General features: G+C 40.7%; 1 protein-coding gene across 2 annotated transcripts in view; it reads right to left on the bottom strand.

The window, feature by feature from the left end:
- The window catches only part of hydin (HYDIN axonemal central pair apparatus protein), a 915,145-nt gene that overhangs the window by 649,393 nt on the left and 252,936 nt on the right, over positions 1-12,816 (bottom strand). For both annotated transcript variants that reach the window (XM_043707374.1, XM_043707375.1), the window contains one exon: positions 10,299-10,500. In XM_043707374.1, the coding sequence (XP_043563309.1) occupies positions 10,299-10,500 (202 nt within the window). The remainder of the gene's footprint in view (positions 1-10,298; positions 10,501-12,816) is intronic.

The raw sequence follows: 12,816 nt of genomic DNA, 5'->3' as shown, positions 1-12,816 counted from the left end.
CATCTATTGCATCCGCTGCACCCGATGTGGCCTCCTCTATATTGGGGAGACAGGCCGCCTACTTGCAGAACGTTTCAGAGAACACCTCTGGGACACCCGGACCAACCATCCCAACCATCCCGTGGCTCAACACTTCAACTCCCCCTCCCACTCCACCAAGGACATGCAGGTCCTTGGACTCCTCCATCACCAGACCATAGCAACACGACGGCTGGAGGAAGAGCACCTCATCTTCCGCCTAGGAACCCTCCAACCACAAGGGATGAACTCAGATTTCTCCAGTTTCCTCATTTCCCCTCCCCCCACCTTGTCTCAGTCCCAACCCTCAAACTCGGCACCACCTTCCTAACCTGCAATCTTCTTCCTGACCTCTCAGCCCCCCACGTCCACTCCGGCCTATCACCCTCACCTTGACCTCCTTCTACCTATCGCATTTCCAACGCTCCTCCTCCAAGTCTCTCCTCCCTACCTTTTATCTTAGCCTGCTGGACACACTTTCCTCATTCCTGAAGAAGGGCTCATGCCCGAAACGTCAATTCTCCTGCTCTTCAGATGCTGCCTGACCTCCTGCGCTTTTCCAGCAACACATTTTCAGCTCTGATCTCCAGCATCTGCAGTCTTCACTTTCTCCTCCTATTTAACCATCAATACCTAGCACCATTCTGGTAAATTTCCTCTGAATGCTCTCCAGCTTGATAATATCCTTCCTTTAACTGAACGACCAGAACTGAACACATAATATTTCAGAAGAGTCCTCACCAATATCCTGTACAACTTCAACATGACTTCCCAACCCCCAAACTCAAAGGACCGAGCAATGAAGGCAAGCATGCCAAACACCTTTTTAACCATCCTGTCTTATGTGACACAAACTTCAAAGAATTATATACCTGCACCCCCTAGCTCCCCCTGTTCTACAACACTACTCAAGGCCCTACTGTTAATTGCATAAGGTAATCCTTGTTTGTTGTACCAAAATGCAATACCTCGACATGTATTCAGATTGAACTGCATCTGCCATTTTTCAGACCATTGACCCATTTGATCAAGATCCTCTTATAATCTTAGAAAACCTTCTTCACTATCTACAATGCCACCGCAAACTTACTAACCATGCTTTCTATATCTTGTTCAAATCATTTATATAAATATAAAAAAAAACAGGATCCAGAATTGATCTCTGTGGAACATCACTGGTCACAGACCTCCAGTCTGTAAAGCAACCCCCCCACCATTAGTCTGTCTCCAGCCATTAAGCCAATTATGTACCCACATAGCAAACTCATCCTGAATCCCATGTGGCCTAAATTTACTAATTAGTCTATCATGTGGAACCTTGTCAAAGACTTTACTAAAATCCAAATAAACAATGTCTACTGCTCTGCCATCAACCTTTTTGGTAACTTCCTCAAAAAATGCATTCAAGTTTGTGAGATATGATTTTCCTTGCTCAAAACCATGCTGACTATCCCTAATCAATTTCTGCCTCTCTGAATATCCATAAATCCTATCCTTTATAATCACCTCCAACAATTTACCCACAATTAAAGTCAGACTCACAAGTCTGTAGTTCTCAGTTTCACCTTACAATATTTCTTAAGCAAAGGTACAACATTAGCCACCCTCCAGTCATCAGGCATCTCAGCTGTAGTTATAGATGATGTAAATATTTCTGCAAGGGATCTTGTAGTTTCCTTTCTTACTTCCCATAACATTCTGGGATACATTAGATTAGGTCCTGGAGGTTTATCTACCTTCATATTCTCTACCACTTCCCAAACATCCTCTTCTTGTAACATGATTTATTTTAAAACATCAAAGTTTATTTCTCTGTATTCTCTACACTTCATTTCTTTCTCCACAGTAAAAACTGACATGAAATGTTCATTTAGTATCTCTTCCATCTCCCGTGGTTCAACACAAAGATAACCTCCTTGATCTTTAAGAGGCTCTTCCCTCTCTGTAGTTACACTCTTGCTCTTAATGTACTTGTGGAATCTCTTTAGATTATCCTTAACCTTATTTGCCAATGCTCTCTTATACCCCTCTTTGCCTTCCTGATTTCACCTTAATGTCTAATAATACCTCTGAACAGGTTGATTCGGAAAATAGATTTAAAAAAATAAATGAAATGCTATCAAGCAGAACCTACTGAACAATAACCTGCACACTGTTGCTTCGTATAGGTTCCATCAAGTCTGCTCAGCTCCTGCTCTCATTAGAGCTTTGGTCTTACCATGGACAAAACTTTTAATGCCCTCTGTGAAATTAGGGGTAGGCAATAAATGTTGGCCTTGCCAGCAACACCTACATCCCATGAATAAATGAAAAAAAGGAACGGAATTCCGATGAAGAGCAGAGAGTTCCTGACTCTAACATCAAGAAAGCACTTGACCAACTGTGATAACAAGGAGCCTTAGTAAACTAAACTCAATAAAAATCAGTGAGAACATTTTCCGCAGGTTGCAGTCATACCAAACATAAAGTAAGATGGTTGTGTTCATTGGAGGCCAATTACCTCATCTACAAAACGCGGATGTTCAACTATTCTTGTTCAGTGTTCATGTAGGTGTTCAAACATACTAATGCAATGCTTGGTTCCAATCACAAACCATCAGATTATGGGCTGATTTTCCACTCATGGGCAAGTAGCCAGGTAGGTGTCTGCAACCTTTCCACCCAATCTGCCACAAATTACCTGCATGAGGTTGTCAGGAGGTCTGCCTACCTGTGGACAAATTGACAAAGGGCCTTGTCCCAGTGCTGCTAGGATTTCCCATATACTTTCAATTTTTGCTTACCAAGGATCTATTCATGTTTGCCTTAAAACTAATTCACAGACTCTGCTGCCACTGACTTTTGAGGAAGGAAGTTCTAAAGACTAATGATCTTATGATAGAAAACAATTTCCATCTGTTTTAAAAAGGCTGAACTCTTATATTTAAATTGTAATACCTAATTCTCCCACAAAAGAAAACATCTTTACCACATGAAGCCTGTCAAGCCCCCTCAATATCGACAAATATTATGCTCTTCAGGCATATACATGCATCAGTTAATATTAAGATAGTAGTATATAACAAAAAAGTGTACTTTCAGTTGTGTCTTGCTTCAAGTAATCCCAGATACAACTGAGTAAGAAATCTTTATACTCTCAGGTCACCTACTAGAATGTGGTAATGGAATTATGAGAATATTTCATAAAGGCATATTGATATCCTAACCATGAGACAAAACACAACAACTAGCCCCTGGCATTTAACAACATTACCATCACTGAAAACCCACCATCAACATTATGGTCTGACCACTATCTTAACTGGTCCAGCCATTCCCTCCCGAACAGCATTATGAGTCCACGTACAGCACATGGATGGCAGTGGTTCAAGAAGACTGCTCACTACCACCTTTTCAATAGCAACTTTGGATAGACAATAAATGCTGGCCATGTCCCACAAGAGAATAAAAATAAATAAATATCATGGCTACATCAGGATAAGCCATAAATCAACCTGACTTGAAACTATATCAGCCATTCCTTAACTGTTGTGGGGTCAAAATCTGGACTTGCCTTCCAAACATCAATGTGGGAGTTCCTTCACCACAGGGACTGCAGCAGTTCAAGAAGACAGGTCACCACCTTCTCAAGGAGAAGGCATGAGCAATAAATGACGGTATTTCCATGATACCCCCATTCCAAAAACAAATATATGAAAATAATAATTTACGTCCAGCAGTCAAATGAAGCTGAACAGGTTTTGTTTCCCTTCAGTTACTTTAAATTCCTTGAAAGATAGTCTAAGCTCAGTTAAATAGAGCAGAGCAAGATGCACGTGTGGGGTTTCAATTGACTGCTGGCTTCAGATCTCATGTACCAAGGGCAAATCAGAGTAACTACCGGTAATTAAACCAGAGTTGGGATGCCATGTACAGGTTGTACAGAATATTGGTGAGGCCTCTTCTGTCATACTGTGTCCAGTTCTGATTGTCCTATATAGGAAGGATATTATTAAGCTGGAGAAGTCTCAGGAGAGATTTACCAGGCTGTTGCCGGGAATGGGGGGTTTGAGTAATAAGGAGGGGCTGGATAAAGCGGAACTTTTTTCACTCAAGTATAGAAGTTTGAGAGGTGATCTTATAAAGGTTTACAAAGTCATGAGGGGTATAGATAAGGTGAATGGTAGGTATGTTTTCCCTAAAGTGGAGGATTTCAAGACTAGGGGGCATGTTTTTATAGATAGACTTAAAAAAGACATTAGCGGCAATTTGTTTACACAGACAGTGGTTCGTATGTGGAATAAACTTCCAGAAGAAGTGGTGGATGCGGGTACAGTTACAACATTTAAAAGACATTTAGATAAGTACACAAATTAGAAATGTTTGCAGGCATAATAGGCCAAGTGCAGACAGGTGGGACTAGTTTAGTTTGGGATTATGGGTCGACATGGACTGGTTAGATCGGAGGGTCTGTTTCCATGCTGCATGACTCTATGACTCTGTAACTCAGGAAAACAGAAGATCAAGAGTCAAATAAAGTACGGCTAATATTCCATCAATTCTGCTCTTCTTTTGTGATTCTAGTGAATGGTCTGTTTTACAAATCAGTGATGTTCTTGACTGCTCTTGCATCGGAGATCATACTTTTGGGCTTATCAAACAAACTATGCTGAGGAAACTCAGCAGGACTGGCAGCATCTATGAAAAGCGAAACATTCCACATCTCCGTCCACAGGTGCTGGCAGGCCTGCTAAGTTTCTCCGTCATTCTCTGCACTTGTTTCAAATTTTCAGCATCTGCGATATTTTGTTTTTATTTGGGGTTGCCAGTTTGTTTGGTCAAATGAACATGACCCCACCTTTACAAATCTAGTTCATAACAAGCATATCCGCAGCTCATTTATTTGCCAATTCGCATAACTTCATATCATAATGTAGAGATTATTTTAAATAATGTGTGTGGATCTCAATGCACACTCTGCTGGCATCAGATGGGCAGGGAAATTCCCAACCTTTAGTTTTGATGAAGAAAACAACTTGAAATTTTCTCTCAACTTAAAAAAGATATCATTTGTTAATGATTCTGAGAATATATCTACAAATCAAATGAAACTGATTTTTACAGCACCTCCAATCATCTGTAGAATTATATGAGGATAAAAGCAATAAAGAAACAGCACAAATTGCTTAATATATCTCTTGAATTAGTGCCCTAGCATCTGATAATATTCCAACCTGAAGGCAACAAAATACCAAGGCATTAAAAACGTTCATTCAGTTTCAAGGAAGCTGTTTGTAATTCCCTTCCACCCCTGGCAGTTCACTCCATATACGAACCACCTTCTGTGTAAAAAAGTTGTCCCTCAGGTCCCTTTTAATCCTTTCCCTTCTCGTCTTAAAATTATGCTCCTTAATTTTGAACTCCCCCACTCTAGGGAAAAATCTTTGCTATTCACCTTATCTATGACCCTCTTGATTTTATAAGGTGACCTCAACCTCCTACATTCCAACGAAAAAAGTCCAAGTTTATCCAGCCTCTCCTTATAACTCAACCCCTCGAGTTATTGTGACATCAATGAATCTTTTCTGCACCTTTGCCAATTTAATAATATCCTTCCTATAGTAGGACAACCACAGTTGTACACAAAAATGGCCTCACCAATATCCTGTAAAATCACAACATGACATCCCACCTTCTATACTCAATGGTCTCAGCAATGAAGGCAAGTGCACCAAATGTCTTCTTTACCAATCTGTCTACCTCTGTTGCAACTTTCAATGAACTTTGTCTAAATGCTTAAGTTTCTCTGTTCTATAACACTTCCCAGGGCCTTACCACTAACTGTGTAAATCCTGCCTTTGTTCATTTGACCAAAATGCAACACCACGCATTTATTTCAATTAAACTCCATCTGCCACTCCTCAGCCCATTGGCCCAAGTGATCAAGATTCCTTTGTAATCTGAGATAACCTTCCTCACAGCCTATTATACCACCAATTTTGATGTCATCTGCAAACTTACTAACCGTACTTCCTATATTCCCATCCAAATCATTTGCACAAATGACAAACACAGTGGTCACAGCATCCACCTCTGTGGAACACCACTGGTCACAGGCCTCCAGTCCGAGAAACAACCCTCCACCACCACCTGTCTCTTATCATCAAACCAATTTAGTAAGCAATTGGCAAGCTCTCCCTGATTCTCATAGAATCTAATTTTGCAAACCAGTTTAACATGCAGAACTTTGTCAAATGCCATACTAATGTCCATAGAAACTATAGCAACACCTTGTCCTCACCTTTCTTCATGGTCACATCCTCAAATAAGTGTCAGAGTCATGATTTCCCATATACAAAGCTGTGTTGATGATCCCTAAACTGTGCTTGCCTCTCCAAATGCATGTAAATCATGTCCTCAAGCAACATACTCACCATTGACGTTAGACTCTATTGTTCCCAGGCATCTCATTGCAGTCTTTCTTAAATAAACAGAATTGTTCGTAATTTTGAATACCTCAGTAAGGTTACCTCTTAATCTTCTCTGTTTCAAGGAGAATAAGCCAAATTTCCCTAGTCTTTTCTTGTATCTAAAATCCCTCATTCCCAGTATAATTCTAGTAAATCTCCTTTGAAATCTGTCCATGGCTTTAAAGTCTTTCTGTAACTAAATCCAGAGAACTAAACACACAATAATTCGAATGTGAAGCAAAAAGCCAAAGAGTTGAGGATGCTGGAAATCTGAAACAAAAATAGAATTTTCAGGAAAATCTCAGCAGGTCTAGCAGCAGCTGTGGAGGGAAAACAGAGTTAACATTTCAGGTCCACTGACCTTTCAACTGATTGTAGCTGGGAAAAGGTTAGTATAAACGCTAAAGAAGGGGTGGGGGAAGAAGGGAGGAATAAACAACAGCTGGAGCCCAGAGAGGGAGAAAAACACTTGGGGAGACAAAGGAAAAGAAAGAAGTCAGCCTGGGAGAATGAATAGCTGGTAACAGGGACCATTACTAGCTGACAGTAGGTCAGAACCCTTGTGATGACAGGAGCTGATGTATGGAGGTTGGGGGAAGGACACAGGGAAGGTGCTCAGACCTAAAATTATTGAACTCAATACTGAGTCCAGAAGACTGCAGGGTTTCCAAGCGGAAAATGAGATGGTATTCATCCGGCTTGCGCTGAGCTTCACTGGAGCACTACAGCAAGCCTAGTCAAATATGTTAGCTTGGGAACATAGCTCTTGTAATGAAATGGCAAGTAACTGAAAGCTCAGGATTATTTTTGCAGAAAGAATGTAGGTGTTCTGCAAAGTTTGCACTTCATAAATTACAATTGGGTAACTCAGCACAGGTTTCTGACCCACATTTGTCCCAGATGCTGAAACATGTGAAGAAAATCCTGTTCATAGTTTTAATTTATTTATACAACATTCACCTGATAACATATTCTCAAATCCAATTTGGTTCCCTGAAGATACTTCAAGTTATCAGTGAGCCTTTAAAGACGAGTCAGTGAATACCTCCAAGTCTCTTTACAGTTTTTATATTTGGAGATCACCCAGGCATGACCTATGTCTTTAGGGTACTGTCAGTTTGGTATATGTGTCAGTTCTCTGCTGCATACCTAAATAGGAGAGAAATCCTGAAGTTATCCACTTCAATGTTCACAATATTTTACTTTGCTGCACGAAAGAACATCTGCTATTTCCGCTTATCCTACCTCAATCAGTTTCTAATCTTATCTTAGTACTCAGCACTTATCTCAGTTTTCTTAATAATGCCAACTCACATTTCTGTGCCATTATAAGTGTTACAACAGTACCACTGATGTCCCTTTCATGATCATTAACAGAATAATGAAGTACGAAGCAAATAGTTTAGAATTCTGAAAAACTCGAAACAAAACCAGTTCCAACCTATAAGTTCACCATTAATAATCACATCAATACACACAGTTTTAATCAGACTCCTTGTAAAGGTTTGAGAGAAGGTAGGCACGGAAAAGGTGAAAGGAACAGGAGAGGGCAGATGAAGCTCAGGAGAAGCAGAGGGAACAGCAGAACGCAGGTGGTGGCTTGGCAGAGATGAAGGCGACAGGAGAAGGCTGAAGGGAACTGGGTAGAAGTGAAAGGAATAGGTGGCAGCAGACAGGGGCTTGGGAGAGGTGTAGGGAACAGGAAAAGGCAGGTGGGGAATTGGGAGGAGTAAAGGAAACTGAAGCTAACAGGTTAGGGCTTAGAAGATTTATAGTGAGAGGGTTTTTGTTTGGAGAGACAATGGGACCAGGCCAGCAGACAACAGGATGCACTGAAGACAACAACTGAGCAAGGAAAGTTGCCAGTACTGGCACTGAACACACACCAATGGTGTCAGTAATGGGAGAAACCGCATATGCGCTGGCAGCCATAGTGTGAGCCAATATTCCTGTTAGCGGGATAACTGGCATTAGGACAGCTGGCACAAAGTATTTGGATGTTTAAGTGGTATTGCTGCATGTCTTCTCTATGGGTATATAGCATTATTAGATAACAGTAGAGTTCAGAAATAGGCCCAACTCATAGACTGAAAGCTGCAGGAATGTCAGAGTTAAAATTGCACACATCATCAGATCCCAAGTTGCATTTTTAGAGAAATACACACCAGCATTAATGAAAAGCCTGTTTAAATTGTAATTGTTGGGACTTAAGTCAAACTGGCTTTTTTAAAAGCAAAAGAAAGTGGATGCTGGAAATCTGAAATAAGTGCTGGAGAAATCCAACAGGTCTGGCAGCATTTGTGAAAAGTGACACAGAGTTAACATTGTGAGACCAAGATGGCTCTTCTTCAGAACACCAAGAAATATGGGGTGTGGTGGGGGTTAACGGAAATCAGGCTGTTGCCCTGGAAAGAATTCAGAGGTACTACACACACTGTTAGGGGCCAAGGTGGTGGCTGGCTTAAAGGCCTGCTTTGGTGATCCATGACTGCCATCCCATAAAAATAGACAAGAATTAAAAAAACAGACCTCGAGCCCTTATGTCCATCCATTACCTATGACTCATCTACATCACTCATCCCAATTCATACTGCCACTCTCCTCCACAGCCCCTCATACCCTCCATGTCAATCTATCCCCCTTTACCAGGGTTTGTTATAGCGCCCGTACCAAATTACTGTCAACTCTTATCGACATGTTCTCCCACATCGACCACTACTTTATGTCAACTCACTGAGAATCTATCATCTATAGATCTCAGATGCAAAATTGAGGTGAAATAAAATGAAGTTCTAAGTCTAAAAATAAGTCATCAATTAAAAAAAACCTTAGTGATACATTCCTTCAAGAACATAATTCTTTATAAAAACAAACATTCCATTCATGCACTTAATCCCTGACACATATTTGTACGCATTTGGAGCCAGTACTTCTGGAATTGGGATTCCAGTAATATTTTAGCAAGTTCAGACATTCTTAACATCCCTGCAAAAAGTGATCTCAGGTTTAATGTTTCAGGTAGGTGACCCTTTATTGGGAAGGATGTCAAGTTGAAGCCATGAGTTGAGTTCCAGTTACTTTTCATAGCAGTTTACGGATAGAACATAATAGAATACGTAACCTGATAAATAAGTCTCAGTGAAAAAGAAAACGTCATCATTTCAGAGCCAGGTTTTAGCCAAGACAGAATGTAGGCCTACTCATCCACGATGAGGTTACAGATATGTGAGAGCCGATGAACTGTACTGTATGTGATAGATATGGGGAGGGCTTCCATAGAGCTTCCAGGATAAAAATTGGAGTCAGTATGGGAACATTTATTGAATTTTTCTACAACACCAGCATAGCATCAAACTTTGTTTTTAAAAATATATCAAAAGATCTAGCCATTGGGTAACAATTATCAGAGGACCTTGCAAAAGCATGATCTCTACCCAACACTATGAGGTCACCAAAAGATAAGTTGCCTTGTCTCATCCATCAGGGCGAAAGTGAGGACTGCAGATGCTGGAGATCAGAGTCAAGATTAGAGTGGTGCTGAAAAAGCACAGCAGATCAGGCAGCATCTGAGGAGCAAGAAAATCAACTTTTTAGGCAAAAGCCTTCATCAGGAATGTTCATTCATCAGGAATGTTCATCCATCAGTTGGGACCAAAATGAGAACCAGTCTGCAACCAATAATGGCAGATATAATGACTATTTGGGAGGCTGGTTGCAAATGAGGTTTCAAATCCTGAAGGTGGATCTAATACATATTACAGAAATGTCCTTATGAGACTTAGATAATAAATATTACATAAATTAAAGAGTCTTAGGTACTAATTGACTGACCTGATTTTTTGCTGCTCCTCTTCTTCTGGAGTTGCAAAGGCCTTCCACTCAAAATGCACAATTACATCACTCCTATTGCAAATGGAAACCACTCTCTGGTTAGCCAATGATATGTAGGTTTTCTCAATCATTACTGAGTTTTTGTCCAGTCTTACATTTATGTCTGTTGCAGCTCCATACAAATGGATAAAGATATCCTCACCTACAATGGATCATAATGGAAAAGAATTTAGTAAATGATGAATTTGATTGAAGGCATAATTTTATTTAATTTTGCTACTGAATTTCTCTCCACCCACAATAGCTCAATATTTCCCAATTGCAGCTGTGTGAGGCTAGATACTGCCCAAGTGTGGGGGACAATTTTACTTCCAGCTACAATTGGCAGGACTATTAATTTGTAAAACCTTACCATGTGCTAATTGGATGCTGCATTTCCTATATTCAACAGGAGCGAACACCTTACCAAAGTACTTTATGAGCTACAGAGAGTTTATGTATATCCTTAGTTTATAAAACCTCGACATAAAACAGAGGCGTCGAATTTTGCTCCTGAGGTAGTTATACAAAGCCAGAAAAGCTCCCAACTTTCATAGCTCAGAGGGCCATGAAGAGACTGAATCAGTTAGATAATGGTTAAATTTTCAGTTAAAGCAAATGGGACAGAGATAAAGAACACAGATGTACAGAAACAAACTGAAGAGTGTGATGAACTATTTGTTCATACACCCTCAATGCCAACTCATTCAAAGCACAGCATGAGCAGACTCTAGGAGATGAAATAAAATTAAGCTTTAAGTACATTAAGATTCTTCAGGATAGTACCGAAGGTGACAATCAAGGAAAAGGAGCTATAGGATTTTTTTTTTCAAAAGACTCGTACAACAAAAGGGGAGTTTGCCCAGTTCAGGGGTTTTTCTACTTTGGTACAGTTTTAGCTAAGAAAAGCAGCTAGAGAAGCAGCTACAGTGAAAAGAGGTTCCATGTTTCAACAGACGTCTTTCTTGAACTTTCTCTCTAAATCCTCTCCTGTCTGTAATGTGTTTGGAATGACATTTTTTTGCTAAGCAATGTGTTTATGGGGATATTGCAGGAAATTGGAACAGTATCATCAAGTTGCCATAGAGTTGGTTCGGTTTTCGGATAGGTTAAGTTCTTCCATATTCTGTTCTCCTTTGTTTGTGCTTCATTTGGCAATCTGTAAATAAAGTCCGTTTTGTTTAAAACTGAGTAGTTTGACCAGCTACATCACTCCTGGCACATCCACTTACATCTGCCTAAAGCAAATAAAAAGATTTAGGGTCGAGGCTACCTTCTCAAAACATTTTGAGCAGGTCTGGCCTGGTCCATAACAAGAGCAAGGGCCACGCATGTAAGGAGTAACACGATCAGCAAAAATAAAGGCGGCAAAAGATCAAATATCTGTCAGGTATACTGTGGGAAATTAATACCTGAGATATCTGGTCAACATAACAGTGTGAATTTATCAAATAAATAATTTAATATGAGATCTGTAAAGAAGATGGCATCCAATGAGACTTTGCACAGTTAGTATTACACTAAAAAGGCAGACTCACCTTGCAGATGTTTGAATAAACAAATATTACTAGGGGTCATGAGTTCAAAGTGAGAGGGGAAAAGTTTAGGGGAGATATATGTGGAAAGTTGTTTACACAGAGGGTGATAGGTGCCTAGAATGTGTTGCCAGCGGAGGTGGTGGGGGTGGGAACGATAGCATCATTTAAGATGTATCTAGACAGATACATGAATAAGCAAGGAGCAAAGCGATACAGATCTTTAGAAAATAGGCGCAGGATTAGATAGAGGATCTGGATCGGCGCAGGCTTCGAGGGCTGAAGGGCCTGTTCTTGTGCTGTAATGTTCTTTGTTCAATCCCCTGTGGTGGTGTTGGGGGCTGCCTTGTCTTATTGTGCCAGAGCACCAGGCAGAGGAGTGCATCCATGGACATGGATGAGAATTTCTCCTTTAATCCCTGTCGGTCCACATGCTGCACACACAGTGTGTTTACCGTGGTAGCTGCTGGTGTCAGTGTGGCATCGACATCAAACACTGACATACAGCAAGATGGCCACTCCATTGAATGGGCCCTGATGACCAGCAAGGCAGACTGCCAGATTCTGTGACTGTTCCCTTAGCACAGTGAGGCATAGATGCTGGGACTGTCCAGGTAGGTGCCAACGAGCAAGTGCTGAGAGAAAGCCTGGTCCAATCAGTGAGCTGTCTGTCAACAGAGTCCATCAACGCTGGTGCACCACAATGCAGGTCTGTGTATCGTAAGTGTCCTGCAAGTACACCCTTCCCCACATATTTCAGCTTTTGCCAACCCACACACGTCACCCACCACCACTATTTGTTCATACACCCTCAATGCCAACTCATTCAAAGCGCAGCATGAGCAGACTCTTGGAGATGAAATAAAATTAAGCTTTAAATATCTATTCCATACTTTGCTGATATACATCTGATTAAAGACATTCATGAAAGCCCATTTAAATCT

The sequence above is a fragment of the Chiloscyllium plagiosum genome, chromosome 17 (genome assembly GCF_004010195.1).
Source record: "Chiloscyllium plagiosum isolate BGI_BamShark_2017 chromosome 17, ASM401019v2, whole genome shotgun sequence".
NCBI lineage: Eukaryota > Metazoa > Chordata > Chondrichthyes > Orectolobiformes > Hemiscylliidae > Chiloscyllium > Chiloscyllium plagiosum.
Note: the sequence above shows the minus strand (reverse complement) of the source record. Positions and strands in the feature narration are given on the sequence as shown.